The sequence below is a fragment of the Gigantopelta aegis genome, chromosome 11, assembly GCF_016097555.1.
Source record: "Gigantopelta aegis isolate Gae_Host chromosome 11, Gae_host_genome, whole genome shotgun sequence".
Classification (NCBI taxonomy): domain Eukaryota; kingdom Metazoa; phylum Mollusca; class Gastropoda; order Neomphalida; family Peltospiridae; genus Gigantopelta; species Gigantopelta aegis.
The window spans coordinates 21,939,242-21,957,704 of record NC_054709.1 but is presented as its reverse complement, the minus strand read 5'-3'; the positions used below and the strand labels follow the sequence as shown (position 1 = coordinate 21,957,704).

At 39.4% G+C, this 18,463-nt stretch overlaps 1 protein-coding gene across 2 annotated transcripts in view; it reads right to left on the bottom strand.

The window, feature by feature from the left end:
• Positions 1 to 18,463, bottom strand: part of LOC121385338 (disks large-associated protein 4-like) — a 172,140-nt gene that overhangs the window by 66,633 nt on the left and 87,044 nt on the right. For both annotated transcript variants that reach the window (XM_041515980.1, XM_041515981.1), the window contains one exon: positions 14,854 to 16,522. In XM_041515980.1, the coding sequence (XP_041371914.1) occupies positions 14,854 to 16,465 (1,612 nt within the window). In that variant the 5' untranslated portion in view covers positions 16,466 to 16,522. The remainder of the gene's footprint in view (positions 1 to 14,853; positions 16,523 to 18,463) is intronic.

The following is an 18,463-nucleotide window of genomic DNA, read 5'->3' as shown; positions in this document are numbered from 1 at the left end:
TTTTCTTCTCTCGTGTGATCTGTTTAAGAACAGCCCTTAAGTTAAATTAAAAGACCATTTTTGTTTTTGTTTTTGTCAAATCTGTAAAAATTACAAAGATCTTTATATGATGGCAGTACAGTACCAGAGTTTCTGGCAGAAAGAAATTTTTGGGTATGGCGCTATGGAAATGAATGTAACCACAGTCAACTGGGTGTATATGGAGGGCCTCCCCCTGAAAGAAAATGAGTTAGGCTTAGGGTTAGGGTTAAGAAAATGACATTAATGATAAAGAGTAATTAATTTTGTCAAAAGGTTAACTTGAAAAAACTAAATGTGCACCAAAAAAAATGGGTATGGCACCATACCCGTTTTACCCTCTGGCAGAAACCCTGAGTGCAGATGGACTGCAAGATCTAAGCCCAGACATCAATATTATCGTCTCACTGTGTTAACCCTCCGTCTGTGATTGACTCATAAAGCAATCACAGACCGTGTTTTGTCAGCTATTTTGGGTCTATGTGTAATACAGAGATATTTAACCTGCGGTGTAGTGAGCTAAGTGATGCTGCTATTGGCCTCTGTCAGTCAATAATGCAGATTTATTTCCACAAATTGATTTCAGAAAGATGTCTGCTGTCCATTTCTAGCGAGATTATTCACAACTGTAAATTTAGTCAGGTGACAGGTTGAAAAAAAAAGGAAAGGAATGATAGCGTAACAATATCCCTGAATACAGCTTCAGAGCGACAACCAAAGAATTTGTTACCTATGCTTGCATCGTAGGATCAAATCACCTCACAGGACCTGTTCTCTCACGGGCGAGATCTATCTAAGTCGGTAGAGAACTCACCCGAGGTGCTTGCATCGTAGGATCGAATCACATCACAGGATCTGTTCTCTCACGGGCGAGATCTATCTAAGTCGGTAGAGAACTCACCCGAGGTGCTTGCATCGTAGGATCGAATCACATCACAGGACCTGTTCTCTCATGGGCGAGATCTATCTCAGTCGGTAGAGAACTCACCCGAGGTGCTTGCATCGTAGGATCGAATCACCTCACAGGACCTGTTCTCTGATGGGTGAGATCTATCTCAGTTGGTAGAGAACTCACCTGAGGTGCTTGCATCGTAGGATCGAATCACATTACAGGGCCTGTTCTCTGATGGGCGAGATCTATCTCAGTCGGTAGAGAACTCACCCGAGGTGCTTGCATCGTAGGATCGAATCACATCACAGGACCTGTTCTCTCACAGGCGAGATCTATCTCAGTCGGTAGAGAACTCACCCGAGGTGCTTGCATCGTAGGATCGAATCACCTCACAGGACCTGTTCTCTGATGGGTGGGATCTATCTCAGTGGGTAGAGAACTCACCTGAGGTGCTTGCATCGTAGGATCGAATCACATCACAGGACCTGTTCTCTGATGGGTGGGATCTATCTCAGTGGGTAGAGAACTCACCTGAGGTGCTTGCATCGTAGGATCGAATCACCTCACAGGACCTGTTCTCTGATGGGGGGGGGGGGGGGATCTATCTCAGTGGGTAGAGAACTCACCTGAGGTGCTTGTATCATAGGATCGAATCACCTCACAGGACCTGTTCTCCGATGGGTGGGATCTATCTCAGTCGGTACAGAGCTCACCTGAGGTGCTTGCATCGTAGGATCGAATCACCTCACAGGACCTGTTCTCCGATGGGTGGGATCTATCTCAGTGGGTAGATAACTCACCTGAGGTGCTTGCATCGTAGGAACGAATCACATCACAGGACCTGTTCTTTGATTGTTTCCCCCGTCCCTACCAGTGCTCATTCATTCATCTTTCTCATCTATCACCCTCTGCCTGTCATTCTCATTATCTTAATATAAAAAACTTTCCAATTTCTCCCACAATCAAAGGAAATGGTATGGGCTGTCCTGTCTGTGTGAAAGTGCCACTAATGGAAAAATGTAGCGAGTTTCCTCTCTAACACTATATATCAGAAGTACTAAATGTTTGACATCCAATAGTTGATTAATTTGCTCTAGTGGAATCATTAAACAAAACAAACTTTAAACTTTATGCTTTTTCAGGGCCAACTCTGAGTGAGAAGAGAATTATCTACCAAACTTTAAAAATTGCAGAAACCCAGTTGTGTTAAAAAAAAAAATCAACCAGTATATAAAATTATTTTAACAAATTTTGAAATAAAATTCACCAATTGTTTTAAAAATTTGCAGTTGTTGAACTTGGCAAGTGGTACATATAGTTTTTTGTTTCAGTGTGACTGATTCTGGCTAACGGTTTACACCGTATAATGAAAATAAAGTATTCATAAAACACTTACCAGCAACCGTTGATGATCCACAGCCCATCGTACTTTCAAATATCACCGATTTAAAAATAACTCCAATATTAACTTTCTTGAGACAATGTCGAATAATGTCCTTAATCAGATTATTTGAAAAGACAGCTAAAATGGTAGCATGCAAGTCTTGTGAGTAAATCCAGTGTTAATCCAGATCACCAAATCAAAATGATATTATGTGACTTTATCCCATTCTCAGCAGTATGATGTTTTAACATGCAATACAGGTACGTATGTTATATCTAATATCATCAACTGTATGTACTAGTTCGTGACAGATCACCACTAAATAAATGTAATCTTTTCAAACTTTCATGGTTAATGCATATAGATGCACAATGTAATTATATCCATTGCCACAGTGAAAAACAAAAACAAAAAACCATGAATAGACTTTTCACAAAAGAATCACTTGGTATATACAAAGTACATGTATGTTGTATAGATCATGGTCGGCATGTATTGACAGGGTATTTTTTTAAAGTATGGTTTTATAAAAGGACTTGATTGTTTGTGTTACAGTGGTAACTAATGAAAACAAAGTGGAGTTATGTCCACACCTAGACATCAGCACATGCTGGTAAATATTAAACAGCGAAGGATAAACAAAGTCTGTGATTGGGTAGACAGCATACCGTACCTTATTATAAATCACTATAACCGGACTATGTACCTCAATCGTAACATGACATCTGCATTTCAACGTATGATGACTTATAATGTACTTTTTTTTCTCATTCCAACTAATGTACCACAACTGGTCACAGGCTGTGGTATGTGCTTTCCTGTCTGTGGGAAAGTGCATATAAAAGATCCCTTGCTGCATATGGAAAATTGTAGCAGGTCTCCTCTGATGACTACATGTCAGAATTACGACGTTTGACATCCAATGGCTGATGATTAATTTATCAATGTGCTTCAGTGGTGTTGTTAAACAAAATATACTTTATATGATGTGCCTAATACATCACTGCAATTAACTACATGCATATGTACACTACACCACTGACTTTGGATGGGGAAGGAGAGCCTAATTACAAATAACGATCAATGTTAAAAGGAATGTCGGAAGCTACTTAGTGGGGACCGGGGTTGTGAAATTAAACTTTGTTTTGTTTAACGACACCACTAGAGCACATTCATTTATTAATCATCAACTATTGGATGTCAAACATCTGGTAACTGGTTGAGAGAAAACCCGATACATTTTTCCACAAGTAGCAAGGGATCTTTTATATGCACCTTCCCATAGACAGGACAGCACATACCACAGCCATTAATATACTGACTGGAATGAAAAATAGCCCACTGACAGGAATCGATCCCAGACTGACCATGCATCAGGTGAGTGCTTTACCACTGGGCTACTGAGATATGAAGTCACATTAAGATGCTCCTAAGAATTATAGAAAGGTATTTTAATTACCTTTGTTCTATGGTTTTAAGATTAGTGTTAAGTATAAATAACTATTGACCACAAACCTATATATTATGAAAACTATATTAAAAATGGAGTTATATTTATTCAAGATTTAATGGATGAACATGGTAGATTTTTAACCTATGAAACATTTAGATTTAAATTTCACATACATTCAAACTTCTTAGAACATGCATCTTTAATCAAAGCAGTTAAAACCTTTATGCATTGCACATTGTCAAGTATCAACAACCAACAGGTTAACACCTTAAATCCTATAGTTATTTTTTAAAACTACAAAAGGGTGCAAAGAAATGTATAATATTTTAAACAAATCAACAATAGTGCCAACTTCCCAAAGAAAATATTACAATTTAGGTTTCATACTATCATTACAGGAGTGGGAAAAAGTATATAATTTACCATTTATATGTTTAAAAGATACAACTTTACAGTGGTTTCAATATAGAATTCTACATTGAATAATCACGACAAACACGTTCTTATATAAAATAAAATATATAGAATCAAATCTTTGTGATTTTTGTCATACACAACCAGAAACATTGGAGCATTTGTTCTATGACTGCTCTAAAGTCTTTCTTTTATGGAGGAAATTGAACAATGGATTCAGGACAAAGGCGAACATACACAACTCGATAAACAGACAGTCTTGTTTGGAATCATAAAGAGGGAAAAAAGCAAGATGGTATTTATTAATTGGCTCATTATCAATGTTAAATACTATATATATAGATCTAAAATGCAGAAACATAGACCTAACATATATGCTTTTTTAAATATTTTAAAAGATAAAATAGAAATAGAAAAATATATACTTCTCAAAAATTGTAAATTTCAAGAATTTGAGGAATATTGGGCACCTTGGTCCAGATACCTAGAAACAAGACATGGCAATACAATGTTCTAGAGGTATTTCAATACAAATATGTTTTCTCTTTCGAAATTAAAGTATTTAATTCACTCTTTCTTTCCTTCTTCCTTCCTTACCTTCTCTTTTCTCCCTTTACCATTTCCTTTAAATCTTTCCTCTACCTCTATCTTCACTGTTAACCCCACATATTAGTGAACTCCATGTTTTCATGTATTCTTGCTTATTAATATTATTATATTGATTCGAATTACACTATATTATATATATATAAATAATGTTCATATGTACTTATAACATGGATGTAAGGTAGTGAAATCAGGGCCCCCAACCCTGACACTATCATACTTGTGTCTGGGGACAATAAATAAATAAAAAAAGTAAAAAAAAAAGAAGTATAAATCGGTTTTCCAGTTTAGGAAATGCCAAAACAGATTATCCTGAAGTTACGGCAGATGGAATACATCTACATGTATGTTTAAAAATAAGAAAAAAATTGTTTGTTTTGTTTAATGACACCACTAGAGCACATTGATTTATTAATCACTGGCTATTGGATGTCAAACATTTGGTAATTTAGACATATAGTCTTAGATAGGAAACCCTGCTACATTTTTCCATTAGTAATATGGGATCTTGTATATGTACCATCCCACAGACAGGACAGCACATACCATGACCTTTAATGTACCAGTTGTAGTGCACTGGCTGGAATGAGAAATAAAAATAAGAAAAGTAAACAGGAAATGGAAGAAATGAACCTTGCTAACAGTCAGTAATGTATGTCAATAATTGGCTATACACAAATATAGGCAATATTGTTTAACAACTGGTCAGCACATTTTAAACTATAGGACTCTTTGGTGCCTGACATATTAAGCTAATACAAAAAACAAGAACTTTGTACAGCTAGTTCATGAAGTTTACTGTTCTACAAAATATAACAAGGGTGAGGGATGGGTAACAATCTTTCTAACCACATCAAATTAACACCATACATTTATAATAACTTGCATTTTTTTGCATTTCAACAAATTCTGTAGAACGATCATCAATGAAATAATCATCTGTGCCAAGCATCCATGTGTGCCATGTACATCTACATGTAGTGTATACATATGAGTTAATCTGTTCCTATTATAAATGATGAAATGTTGAAGGGAGTAGGCTTCTTACCACCATTCCAGGCTGTGGTTCACGAGAAATGTATTAGTATGGTTATGTGCCCCCAGGAAGCTATTCCGGATACTGCCGCAGTCAGAGTTATTGTTTCAGAACATACATCTACATTGGTACATTACGGGTCAAATGTTGAACTACATACTGGTAACTATAATAGTTACATTGTGTTCATGTTCTTTAATTAATGCAATAAAACACAGGAGCAAAAAGATTGTTTTGTTTAACGACACCACTAGAGCACATTGATTTATTGATCATCGGCTATTGGATGTCAAACATATGGTCATTTTGACACAGTCATAGAGAGGAAACCCGCTACATTTTTCAGTTAGTAGCAAGGAACTTTTTATATGCACCATCCCAAAAGACAGGATAGCACATACCACGACCTTTGATATACGTTGTGGTGCTCTGGCTGGTATGAAAAATATTCCAATGGAACCACCGACATACATGAGCAAGTAGTGTAGCCAAATGCAAGAACTGAACCAATCAGATATCATGAAATATCTGTGAACCTTTTCTAAAGGAATATAAAAAGTTTGTTTTGTTTAACGACACCACTGGAGCACACTGATTTATTAATCATCGGCTACTGGATGTCAAACATACGGTAATGTTGACAGTCTTGGAGAAGAAACCTGCTGCATTTTTCCATTATAGGATAAGATAGCATAGCACAAACCACGACCTTTGATATACCAGTCTGGCTGGAATGAAAAATAGCCCAATTAATGGGCCCACTGACTGGGATCAATCCCAGACCGACTGCATCAGGCAAGTGTTTTAGTATTGGGCCGCCTCTAAAGGAAATGAATGTTTTGTTTATAATTGTTATTGTTTTAAAATCAATGGCTATTACACTGTAGATACATACACCAGGTACCTGTACCGTGAGTGGTGGTGGTGTTGTAACTGTTAGACTTTTTCTCTCTAACAGTTCAAACTGAAACTGTTTTGTTTAATGGCACCACTAGAGCACATTGATTAATTAATCATTGTCTATTGGATATCACACATTTGGTAATTTTGATATCAGAGGAAACATACCACTGCCTTTGACCAGTTGTGGTGCACTGGTTGGAATGAGAAAAACATAATTGGTTGAATGGATCCACTGAGGTCGTTCAATTCTGCGACACAAGCACCTCAAGCGAGCACTCAACCGACGGAGCTAAATCCCACCCTTGTTAGAGAAAAAAAAGAAACAACACATCATTGCCAACTAAACTGTTCTTTCCAAACATCAGGATGAGTTGTTTACATTTGACTCGAACTTGTATGATCATAGAACTGATGAGGTTGTACAGGTGCGTGTGTGTGTGTATGTGTGCGTGTGCGTGCGTTTAATGTTTATATACATGTATGTGCACAAATGTACATGTAATACCTTTCAGCATTTTAAGTCATTAAAAAAAAAAACTTCATTGTCTTATTAGCCAAATTAGCCATAAGATGTACATTATACTAGTTAATTTATTAAACAAACTTAACAATTCCTGCTAACTTCCAAGCTGCATTTTACACTACTTCTAAAATCAACACATATACAAGTTGAATCTGATATACAAGTTTTAAATGACTCAGGTCTGTAACTTATCAAAGAGAAAACGTAAAAATGTGAATAATAAAAAAAATATCTAAATCACTTACCCCCCAAACAGCCCTGAGCCAAACAAGATGGCGGACACCAGGTTGAAGCGAATGCCGTATGAGTTTGTAAGAGGCCTTAATCTGTCCAGGAGAGAGTTGTCAAAACTGTTCCGTTTGCACAAATCGTTCATTTACCCTTTGTCAACATTTCAGACTGACGGTGAAAAAAACAACATTTGTCTAAAACATCAATACATTTTAAACAGTGTGACCTCTTGATTAATTTGGAAACACCACTCTTTGACAACACCTGGTTTAACCTTAGGTGTAACTGTCAAGTACACTGTATGGAAAAGAAATGGGGGAAAACAAATAGCACTGCCCATCCCCACCCCACCCCCCCAAAAAAAAGAAAAAACAAAAAACAAAAAAACAAAAAAACAAAAAACAAATCCCTCCAAAAAATAATCAACCTCAAACAAAACAAAACTAAACATTTTGGCATTCAACAGTGTATGGGGGGTGTGTGTCAGATTTTGTTCAGTCACTAGAGCACTTACCCGAAGTGTTTGGGTCACAGGATCGAATCACCTCAGTGGACCCAATCTCTGATTGGGTTTCCCCCCATCCCAACAAGTGCACCATGACTGGTATATCAAAGGCTGTGGTATGTGCTGTCCAATCATATAAAATATCCCTTGCTGCTAATGGAAAAATGTATTGGACACAATGTTTTTTTCAGGTCTTGGGTGGCACCAGGGCCATCCTCATAAAGACAACTAAGGTACCATATCTGACACTGGTGTAGGAGTGTAGGAAGTGTGGGGGGGAGGGGGGCATGTGCCCCTCCACTTTTCAGATATTTTGCTTTAAAAGTATGCCCCCCCCCCCCCTTCTGGCACCTTCCTACGCCACTGTTTGAACAATTTGCCAACAACCCCAGGTGCATATTGATGGCTAGTCCATGAAGAAGGTCCCTAGGTTTTGGCACCTTTTAGGTGCTCAGTCTGCATATACTGATTGCTATGACAAAATACTGCACAATCAAGATGTATCCGTTATCACTGAGTGTTATTATTTAGTAAAATAAGTTAGAATTTGCAACATGGTAAATTTGTTGCTATGACATCAGGGTTCGAAATTGCGGCCTGCGAAAAGCAGTCCATTCTTTTTTAAGACCTGCTATCCAAAAAACCTAAACAACAGGCCATATTTTTATCTTAGCAGGACATTCTTTTTTAGACCTGCTATCTAAAAACCCCAAACAACAGGCCATATTTTTATCTTAGCAGGACATTCCTTTTTTAGACTTGCTATCTAAAACCCCCCCAAACCAGGCCATATTTTACTTCTTATTTTGATCCCTGTAACATGTTTGCTGACAGAAATATTTTACGAAGTAAAACAAACTGGATGCTATATGTTGTTAAGTGTAGCCTTCGACCGGAAAGGGAATTCCCGAGTTAATCTGCTTGGGATTATTTCATGAACTGTAACCCACACGTGGGCAATCCACCACCTAGTTGGAATGCAGAGTCACGGACATTCTAAATTTACATTGGACTTTACAGTTACATAACAAAGTTTAGGCAAGAAAGTAAAAATAGTTTGTGCTCTAATGACCCGGACAAATTCCATAAGAAGCCCACGGGTCAAATTCTATGCCATTACATACACTATCAAACTGCATGTTCTCTGAATATATTATGTTATCTACACATTTTATGAATATATTATGTTATCTACCGGTACACATTTTGTGAATATATTATGATACTAGTTTGCTATGCAGTCATCCATAAAGTACATACACACATACATGTACACACACAATCAGAGAGTGTACTTTGGTTTTCCATGTAAAATGTACATTGAATACAATTAGGAGATTAGATTACATATATTTTATACCAGTAATTTGTAAACATCCAGGAAATAACGAGAGAGAGAGAGAGAGAGAGAGAGAGAGAGAGAGAGAGAGAGAGAGAGAGAGAGAGAGAGAGAGAGAGAGAGAGAGAGAGAGAGAGAGAGAGAGAGAGAGAGAGAGGGAGGGAGGGAGGGAGAGGGAGAAAGCGAGAGAGAGAGAGAGAGAGAGAGAGAGAGAGAGAGAGAGAGAGAGAGAGAGAGAGAGGGAGGGAGGGAGGGGGGGAGGGAGGGAGGGAGGGAGAAATAGTATATTATGTACTGTATGTACATACTATGTTTACACTGGACTAATAGGTCCAGATACAGTACCTTTTGTCTTCCAATAAGTTGTTTCAAACCATATCAAATAAGTAATATGCAAAAGTGATGGCTGGATAAATAGATGGATGTATAGATAGCCATGTGTGAGTACAGGTAGGTAACTGAATGACACCCCAGCACGAAAAATACATCGGCTGTTGGGTGTCAGACTATACGTGTATGTGTGAATGTGTATGTGACACTGTATGAAATGCTTCAGCCATTCTGGAAAGTGCTCCATGCAGTGTGGTCCAGTGTATCATGGTATGAGAAGTGAATAGTTTGTCTGGGTTACAGAACACCAGGCATGTAGATATCCACACATACACATGTAGCACATTAATGTTATATCACAGCCAGGTAACCAAATGAAACCTGATGGACAGTAGGTTAACACCAGATGTACAATAAACCAAAGTTGTAGCTTATGTGGAGAAAAATCTCTCTCTCTGTCTGTCTGTCTCTCTCTGTCTGTCTGTCTGTCAAATTGACACAGGAAGGAAACGCTTTATTTAACGATACTCAACACATTTTATTTATGGCTATATGGCATCGGACATATGGTTAAGGACCACACAGATATAGACAGGAAACCCGCTGTCGCCACTTCATGAGCTACTCTTTTCGATTAGCAGCAAGGAATCTTTTATATGCATCATCCCACAGACAGGGTAGTACATACCATGGTCGTTGATATATCAGTCGTGGTGCACCCAAACTGACACAGTGACCATATACCAGGTAATATATTAGACACTAAATAACCCTACAAACATTCCTTTCCTGTCTTTGTTATATCACTGTCACATATGTGACGCATGACAGTCATCTCGGGAATGTAATATAAAACCATTACAATATGACAGTAAGTATGTAAGGTAGTACTTGCCTCCAGTACTTAGTACACAAGACAACAATTATCCACATGATCTCGATGTGATCAAGTTCTAACAAATACTAGTACGTATATATAGGAATGTGTAGCAGACACAGTGGACAATAACTCAAAATATTTCTGGCATTTCGAGCTACACAAGGTGGGATGTAGCTGAATGTTGTGTGTTGGCTCGTAGGATCGATCCCCCTCAGTTGATCCATTCAGTTTTAACTGTATCTCAACCACTACTGATGTTTTACAATTTTGTAGCTCTAATATAGCTCTTAGAAAATATGGATCCAGGTTTCTGAATGCGGTGTGTTGGCTTGTAGGATCGATCCCCCTCAGTGGATCCATTCAGTTTTAACTTCATCTCAACCACTACTGTGGTTTTACAATTTCGTAACGCTAAGATAGCTCTTAGAAAATATGGGCCCAGGCTTGTTAAAACTGAAAGTTGGCACAAACCATTTCGGGTTACGGTAACAGATATTAGATAACTTATTTCATTTCATGCAATGCAGGCCCATCACAACCATACAAGTATATACAAACATGTATGATGTCCTAAGTTATATAATGTAACAACAATGGTTTATGCAAAACAAGGTTTCCAAGTATAAACAGCTGGCTAGGGATATTTTTGAAGCTATCTAAGGCTATGAAGTCGTAAAACCACCATAGGCAATGACGTTACAACACACGCCATAGTGGTGTCACAGCTAAGATGGTTTTACGACTTCGTAGTACTAAGATAACTTAAAAAATATGGGCTATCTTTCCCATAATTTGCACAGGCCCGAAAGATCCATCCATGTGTAAATATTTAAAGATCCATCTAAGTTTAAAGTGACATTAAAATATCTGTGAATATTAGTGAGGTATGATTAAGATTAAAACTCAGCTTCACACTCAATGCAAAACACACTTGTCACGGTTATCTTTAAAAAAACTGTTCCATCATTAACGTAAATCACTATTTCAGTAATGTAATATGTAACAGTTTCATTATAACAATACGTACCTGTAGAATAAAATATTAGGTAGCTTTTTTTCTTTTAATTTATTACTGTTATCTTCTCTTTTTTTAAATACGATTTTGTTTTTGCTGCTCCTTGGGTGTTGATGTATGGACATTTTGTCTTGTAAAAGATTACTTCTGCTATCTGCCAGGCTGTACATGATTATATTAAACACACAACAAATTTGTATTTTAAAATATGCATATAATAAAGACCGCATGACTAAGATCACACATACATTTGTGTATGAACTGTTATCAAGACAAAACATTTCCTCATCTGTAAACCCTTCCGAATAGAGAAGCAAACAAAATAATGACATACCTGACAGAATGTTTTGAAGTTGCACACTTCGACTGTGTGGATGTGGTGCCAGCAGGAAAACCACGGCCAGTGTTAATAAGTGGAGAATACTGGCAATAGTGGCATGTAGACTATGATATGTATATCACGGGGTGATCTATCACAAGATATACACCTGTGTTTCAGTGTATCAGTGCTGGTAGGTGGTAAATCCACTTTACGTGAAGTGCTGAAGTGCGTGTTAACACACTGATCCCCACATTACAATAGACCAGTCCAAAACAATATGCCTGATGTAGACAGCAATAAATCATCCAGAGAACAGATATATACATTTGCTATTGTGGTCCAGTAATAACCAAATTCTGTAGCCTAATGGTTAATTTATTGTCTTCAGATATGGCTGGGAGTGGGGTGAGGTTAGTTTTAAAAGAATCAGGGCACAGAGCCAAAGCTACTTTTAAACAAAAACTTACTTTGAACACTGTCAAATTAGTTCAAAGAGCAGACAATACAGTTTACATAAGTTTTTATTTTTCAAAACTGCACGCAAAATATTAAGTTTAAGTTTTAAAAGATCAAAGAAATAAAATGTACCATTTGTTTAATATATCAAATAAAAAAGTTCTCATGAGATATGTTATATTTATTGTGTACGAGGTCAAAACAAGCATGCGAAGAGTGACTGTCATAGACTATTCAAAAAGCTTGTTTAGGCTCTCTTAAACAACATCATACTGGCTGTGCAAGTCTTTTTGTTCTGCAAGTTATCAAAGTTGCATGATCAGTCTTGTGAATTAGGTTTCAGATTATTCAGCAGCCTGTGTAGTATATTTTGCATCAGTTGATGACATAACATATGATGGTAGCTCAGTCTTTGCAAACATTTTCTGGTGTAAGACAACAACACATTAATGGATTACTCTGACCGTCTTTACTCACTTCATGGTTGCCTCCCTGTATAATACTATCCAAACATTTTGTTGGCAATTTCTAACTCCTCTAAACCGGACACCCTCAGGACCAAGTAAAAAGTCTGGTTTTAAGAGGCATCCGGTTTAGAGAGGTTTTCTTATGTACAGATATTTAAAAAGGAACCATAAAAAAGGTCCGGTTTTGAGGGAATTCCGGTTTACAGAGGGTCTGGTTTTGAGAGGTTTCACTGTAATTGTGCCTATAAGACTAATTGTTAGCGTAACTAACTCTAGTGCATTTTTATGACTGAATCCATTTTTAAAAAGAACCTCACATTAATTTTCTTTTTGCTTCACATCTCATATTTATCCATGTCTGTGGATCCACTGGGCTATTTCTCGTTCCAGCCAGTGCACCACGAGTGGTATATCAAAGGCCGTGGTATGTACCATCCTGTCTGCAGGATGATGCATATAAAAGATCCCTTGCTACTAATGGAAAAATGTAGCGGGTTTTCTCTTTAGTATATTATCAAATGTTTGACATCCAATAGCCGATGATTAATAAATCAGTGTGCTCTAGTGGTGCCGTTAAACAAAACAAAGAAAGCTTCACATACATAACATAAACTAGTTCTACTCACATGTGAGGATGGTGTCCACTGAACACTCTATAACTAGTTTTACTCACCCGTGAGATTCGCATTGAGTGAGTACTCCCCGATCGACTCGTCTCTGGAGATGGTGCTCATCACGGTCGTCTGTAACTCTATAAACTAGTTCTACTCACCCGTGAGGTTGGCGTTGAGTGAACACTCTATAAACTAGTTCTACTCACCCAGTGAGGTTGGCGTTGAGTGAACACTCTATAAACTAGTTCTACTCACCCAGTGAGGTTGGCGTTGAGTGAACACTCTATAAACTAGTTCTACTCACCCGTGAGGTTTGCGTTGAGTGAACACTCTATAAACTAGTTCTACTCACCCGTGAGGTTGGCGTTGAGTGAACACTCTATAAACTAGTTCTACTCACCCGTGAGGTTGGCGTTGAGTGAACACTCTATAAACTAGTTCTACTCACCCAGTGAGGTTGGCGTTGAGTGAACACTCTATAAACTAGTTCTACTCACCCGTGAGGTTGGCGTTGAGTGAACACTCTATAAACTAGTTCTACTCACCCGTGAGGTTGGCGTTGAGTGAACACTCTATAAACTAGTTCTACTCACCCAGTGAGGTTGGCATTGAGTGAACACTCTATAAACTAGTTCTACTCACCCAGTGAGGTTGGCGTTGAGTGAACACTCTATAAACTAGTTCTACTCACCCGTGAGGTTGGCGTTGAGTGAACACTCTATAAACTAGTTCTACTCACCCGTGAGGTTGGCGTTGAGTGAACACTCTATAAACTAGTTCTACTCACCCGTGAGGTTGGCGTTGAGTGAACACTCTATAAACTAGTTCTACTCACCCGTGAGGTTGGCGTTGAGTGAACACTCTATAAACTAGTTCTACTCACCCAGTGAGGTTGGCGTTGAGTGAACACTCTATAAACTAGTTCTACTCACCCAGTGAGGTTGGCGTTGAGTGAACACTCTATAAACTAGTTCTACTCACCCGTGAGGTTGGCGTTGAGTGAACACTCTATAAACTAGTTCTACTCACCCGTGAGGTTGGCGTCGAGTGAACACTCTATAAACTAGTTCTACTCACCCGTGAGGTTGGCGTCGAGTGAACACTCTATAAACTAGTTCTACTCACCCCATGAGGTTGGCGTCGAGTGAACACTCTATAAACTAGTTCTACTCACCCGTGAGGTTGGCGTCGAGTGAGCACTCTATAAACTAGTTCTACTCACATGTGAGGTTGGCGTTGAGTGAACACTCTATAAACTAGTTCTACTCACCCAGTGAGGTTGGCGTTGAGTGAACACTCTATAAACTAGTTCTACTCACCCGTGAGGTTGGCGTTGAGTGAACACTCTATAAACTAGTTCTACTCACCCAGTGAGGTTGGCGTTGAGTGAACACTCTATAAACTAGTTCTACTCACCCAGTGAGGTTGGCGTTGAGTGAACACTCTATAAACTAGTTCTACTCACCCGTGAGGTTGGCGTCGAGTGAGCACTCGCCGATGGACTCGTCTCCAGAGATGGTGCTCATCACAGACATCTGTAATGCCGCCATCACTTTCGGCGGCACCACATCCAGCGATGTCGGAGGTTCCGGTTTCCACACGTCTGACGACGTCACCGACTGCTGCAATGTCACGGGGTACTCCTCAGGTGAGGGCGATGTATCCGAAATGCGATCACCTACTCCCAACTCAGTCGGCCGGGCCGTGAAAGGCTTTGGTCCTCCAGAGGTTACCTCCCCTGTTCGACTGGGAGACTGCTTGTCTTTGAACTTGGCGTAAACGTCTTTGTCGGAGAGCGTGTTGCGTTCGATCGACTTGAGCATCCTGTTCGTCGAGTTGGGCATCAGCTGTTTGTTGTTTGGTGGACTGCTGTCGCCGTGCGTTCTAGTACCACCGTGGTTCTCCTTTGACCCGGGGGAGGACTTCTCGGGATCTCGCGACCTTGACCTTGATTTTGATCGATTAATGAACTTTAGAAAAGACTGCCGGACATTGTTTCGTGAGAAATGTCCGTCGTCAGAAACATCACTGGGTGTTAAGCTGGTAGAACTTCCCGAAGCAGGCGACCCTGCCTTACTGGGTTGTTCGCGACTCGACTTCCTGTTCATGTGCGGCGAGATTTTCCTGAAGAAGTTACTAATACTGCTACTCACCGACCTCTTACTCGGAGACAGTCGGTCACCATGGACGTAGTTCTTGGACGGCATCGAATTTGATCGTTCTGTTCTGACGGTTTCGTCATCGGCTTTCTCCTCCAACATGGCCTCCGCAAGTTTTCTCATCTCCTCCGACGGCTGTTCGTGCATGGCCATTCTGTAACTGATAGTTCTGTCGTAAGAATACTCCTTGCTGATGTTGGTCTTGTGTTTTGGTGTTTCGTAACTAGCACTGCTGGGAGAATTTTCCTTGTTTCCGATGTTGGAAGATTTAGTGGCTGACTGGGCGAGCTGGCTGAGGGACACGGCCTTCTTGGCATTCTGACAGTCCTTGAGGATCCCATGCTGGGGAGGACTCGTCTTGTCCGCACTGTTCCGAGACGGCCACTCCATCTTACAGATCTGCTGGGAAATGTCACGCAACTCAGAAGAATAATCGATTCCGGAATCCGCAGACAGCAACGACTGGTTCAAATTCTTGCCGTAATTTCCTCTCGACGTCTTGCTAAATGTGTACGGATTACAAGAACTGGAATCAAAATCTTGGGCCGATAACTCCGTAAACATAGAATCTCCGGTATTCGAATGTCTTATGGTCACTCGCGTGTCGTATGTTACCCGCTTTGGATTCGGGCTCTTTGATCTACTTCTTCCATACTTTCCACTTTTTCCACTGCGTAAACTTGACGCCGGACTCAATGACCGACTGCGGCCGCCGATCTTCTCCACCGAGTGTGTGGCCGAGAAGCTTGTGCGGTACGGCTGAGGTATGCGGTAGGTCACATTAAAATCCTCATCGTTGAGACTCTGCATGGAATAGCGGCCGGGACTCTGGTGACGTGTGATTCGGTCTCGCACAATCTTGGTACTACCATCTAAACTACGACTATCTAACACAGACACTGGGCCACTCCTTGCCATCTCCAAGATGTTCCAGCTACTCACAGCCCCTCATGGTGCGATGGTCACACGGACAATCTGAAATACACAACACAAGCAGAGTTAACATGGCTATCATTCACAAACAACCTGAAATACACAACACAACCAGAGTTAAAATGGCTATCATTCACAAACAACCTGAAATAAACTACACAAGCAGAGTTAACATGGCTATCGTTCACAAACAACCTGAAATACACAACACAACCAGAGTTAAAATGGCTATCATTCACAAACAACCTGAAATAAACAACACAAGCAGAGTTAACATGGCTATCGTTCACAAACAACCTGAAATAAACAAGACAAGCAGAGTTAACATGGTTATCGTTCACAAACAACCTGAAATACACAACACAAGCAGTTAACATGGCTATCGTTCACAAACAACCTGAAATAAACAACACAAGCAGAGTTAACATGGTTATCGTTCACAAACAACCTGAAATACACAACACAAGCAGTTAACATGGCTATCGTTCACAAACAACCTGAAATAAACAACACAAGCAGAGTTAACATGGTTATCGTTCACAAACAATCTGAAATAAACAAAAATCCCCAACAAACTCCCCCCACCCCCACCCCACCCTACCACCAGTAGTTACCATTCATATGGTTCTGTGATTTTGCCAGAGATTAAATGGGTACAAATTTGTATCCACAAATTCTGAATGTTAGGATTCTTATCCTGAAGATTTCAGTTACATACATACTTTGAAGACCAATGCCTCTTTATCTAATATGTCTGTACACGGAGTCATCCAAATTTCTGATGCGCAGTTGGTTTAGGATCGATTCCTGTTGGTGGGCCCATTGGGCTATTTCTCGTTCCAGCCAATGCACCACGACTGGTATCAAAGACCGTGATATATACTATCCTGTCTGTGGGATATGGTACATATAAAAGATCCCTTCCTACTAATGGAAAAATGCAGAGGGTTTCCTCTCTAAGATTATGTCACAATTACCAATTGTTTGACATCCAATAGCCAATGATTAACAAATCAATGGAAGGAAGGAAGTGGTTAATTTAACGACGCACTCAACACATTTATTTACGGTTATATGGCGTCGGACATATGGTTAAGGACCACACAGATATTGAGGGATGAAATCTGCTGTCGCCACTTCATGGGCTACTCTTTTTGATTAGCAGCAAGGGATCTTTTATATGCACCATCCAATAGACAGGATAGCACATACCATGGCCTTTGATGTACCAGTTGTGGTGCACTGGCTGGAGGAAAAAACAAATCAATGGTGTCAAATCTTTCATCCAATGTTTTGTAGTACATGTACTTAGCTCAAAATTTTTACATTATCAAGATCCATACAGTTAAAACAAACAAGCATATGGCCAACGAGAAACACAGTGGATGGATTTCCGGTCATCAAGCAAGAACATGAATCAATTGTACTTTTAATCATATAGCTAGTGGCTACAAGTGAAAAACATTTCTCCGACCGACCTCGGTGGCGTCGTGGTTAAGCCATCGGACATTAGGCTGGTAGGTACTGTGTTCGCAGCCCGGTACTGGCTCCCACCCTGAGCTAGTTTTAATGACTCAATGGATAAGGTGTATAAGGCAACTACAGGGTAAAATCAGTACGACTCACACACAAGTGTAATAATTTCTTTATTATTCATATTATTATTGTTTGGTTTTTTTATGAATAACAAGACCCAACTTAAAATGTTTCAGCCACAACTAGAAGGAGACAACGAAATAACATCATATTTCAAATGTAGTCTAAGCTAGGGCTGGAGAAGTAACGTCATGTTATAACACTGCTTCCCACAATTATGTCATTACACTTGTTATTACACGAGTGCTTCGTTTAATTATTATTAACTCGGTTATGTTGAACCATATGGATAATAAACCTCACTATTATCTCACATCCCACACTATAGTCGACTGTTGACCCTATTATAAGGAACACCTCATTATTGTCCTACGACAAACACTATAG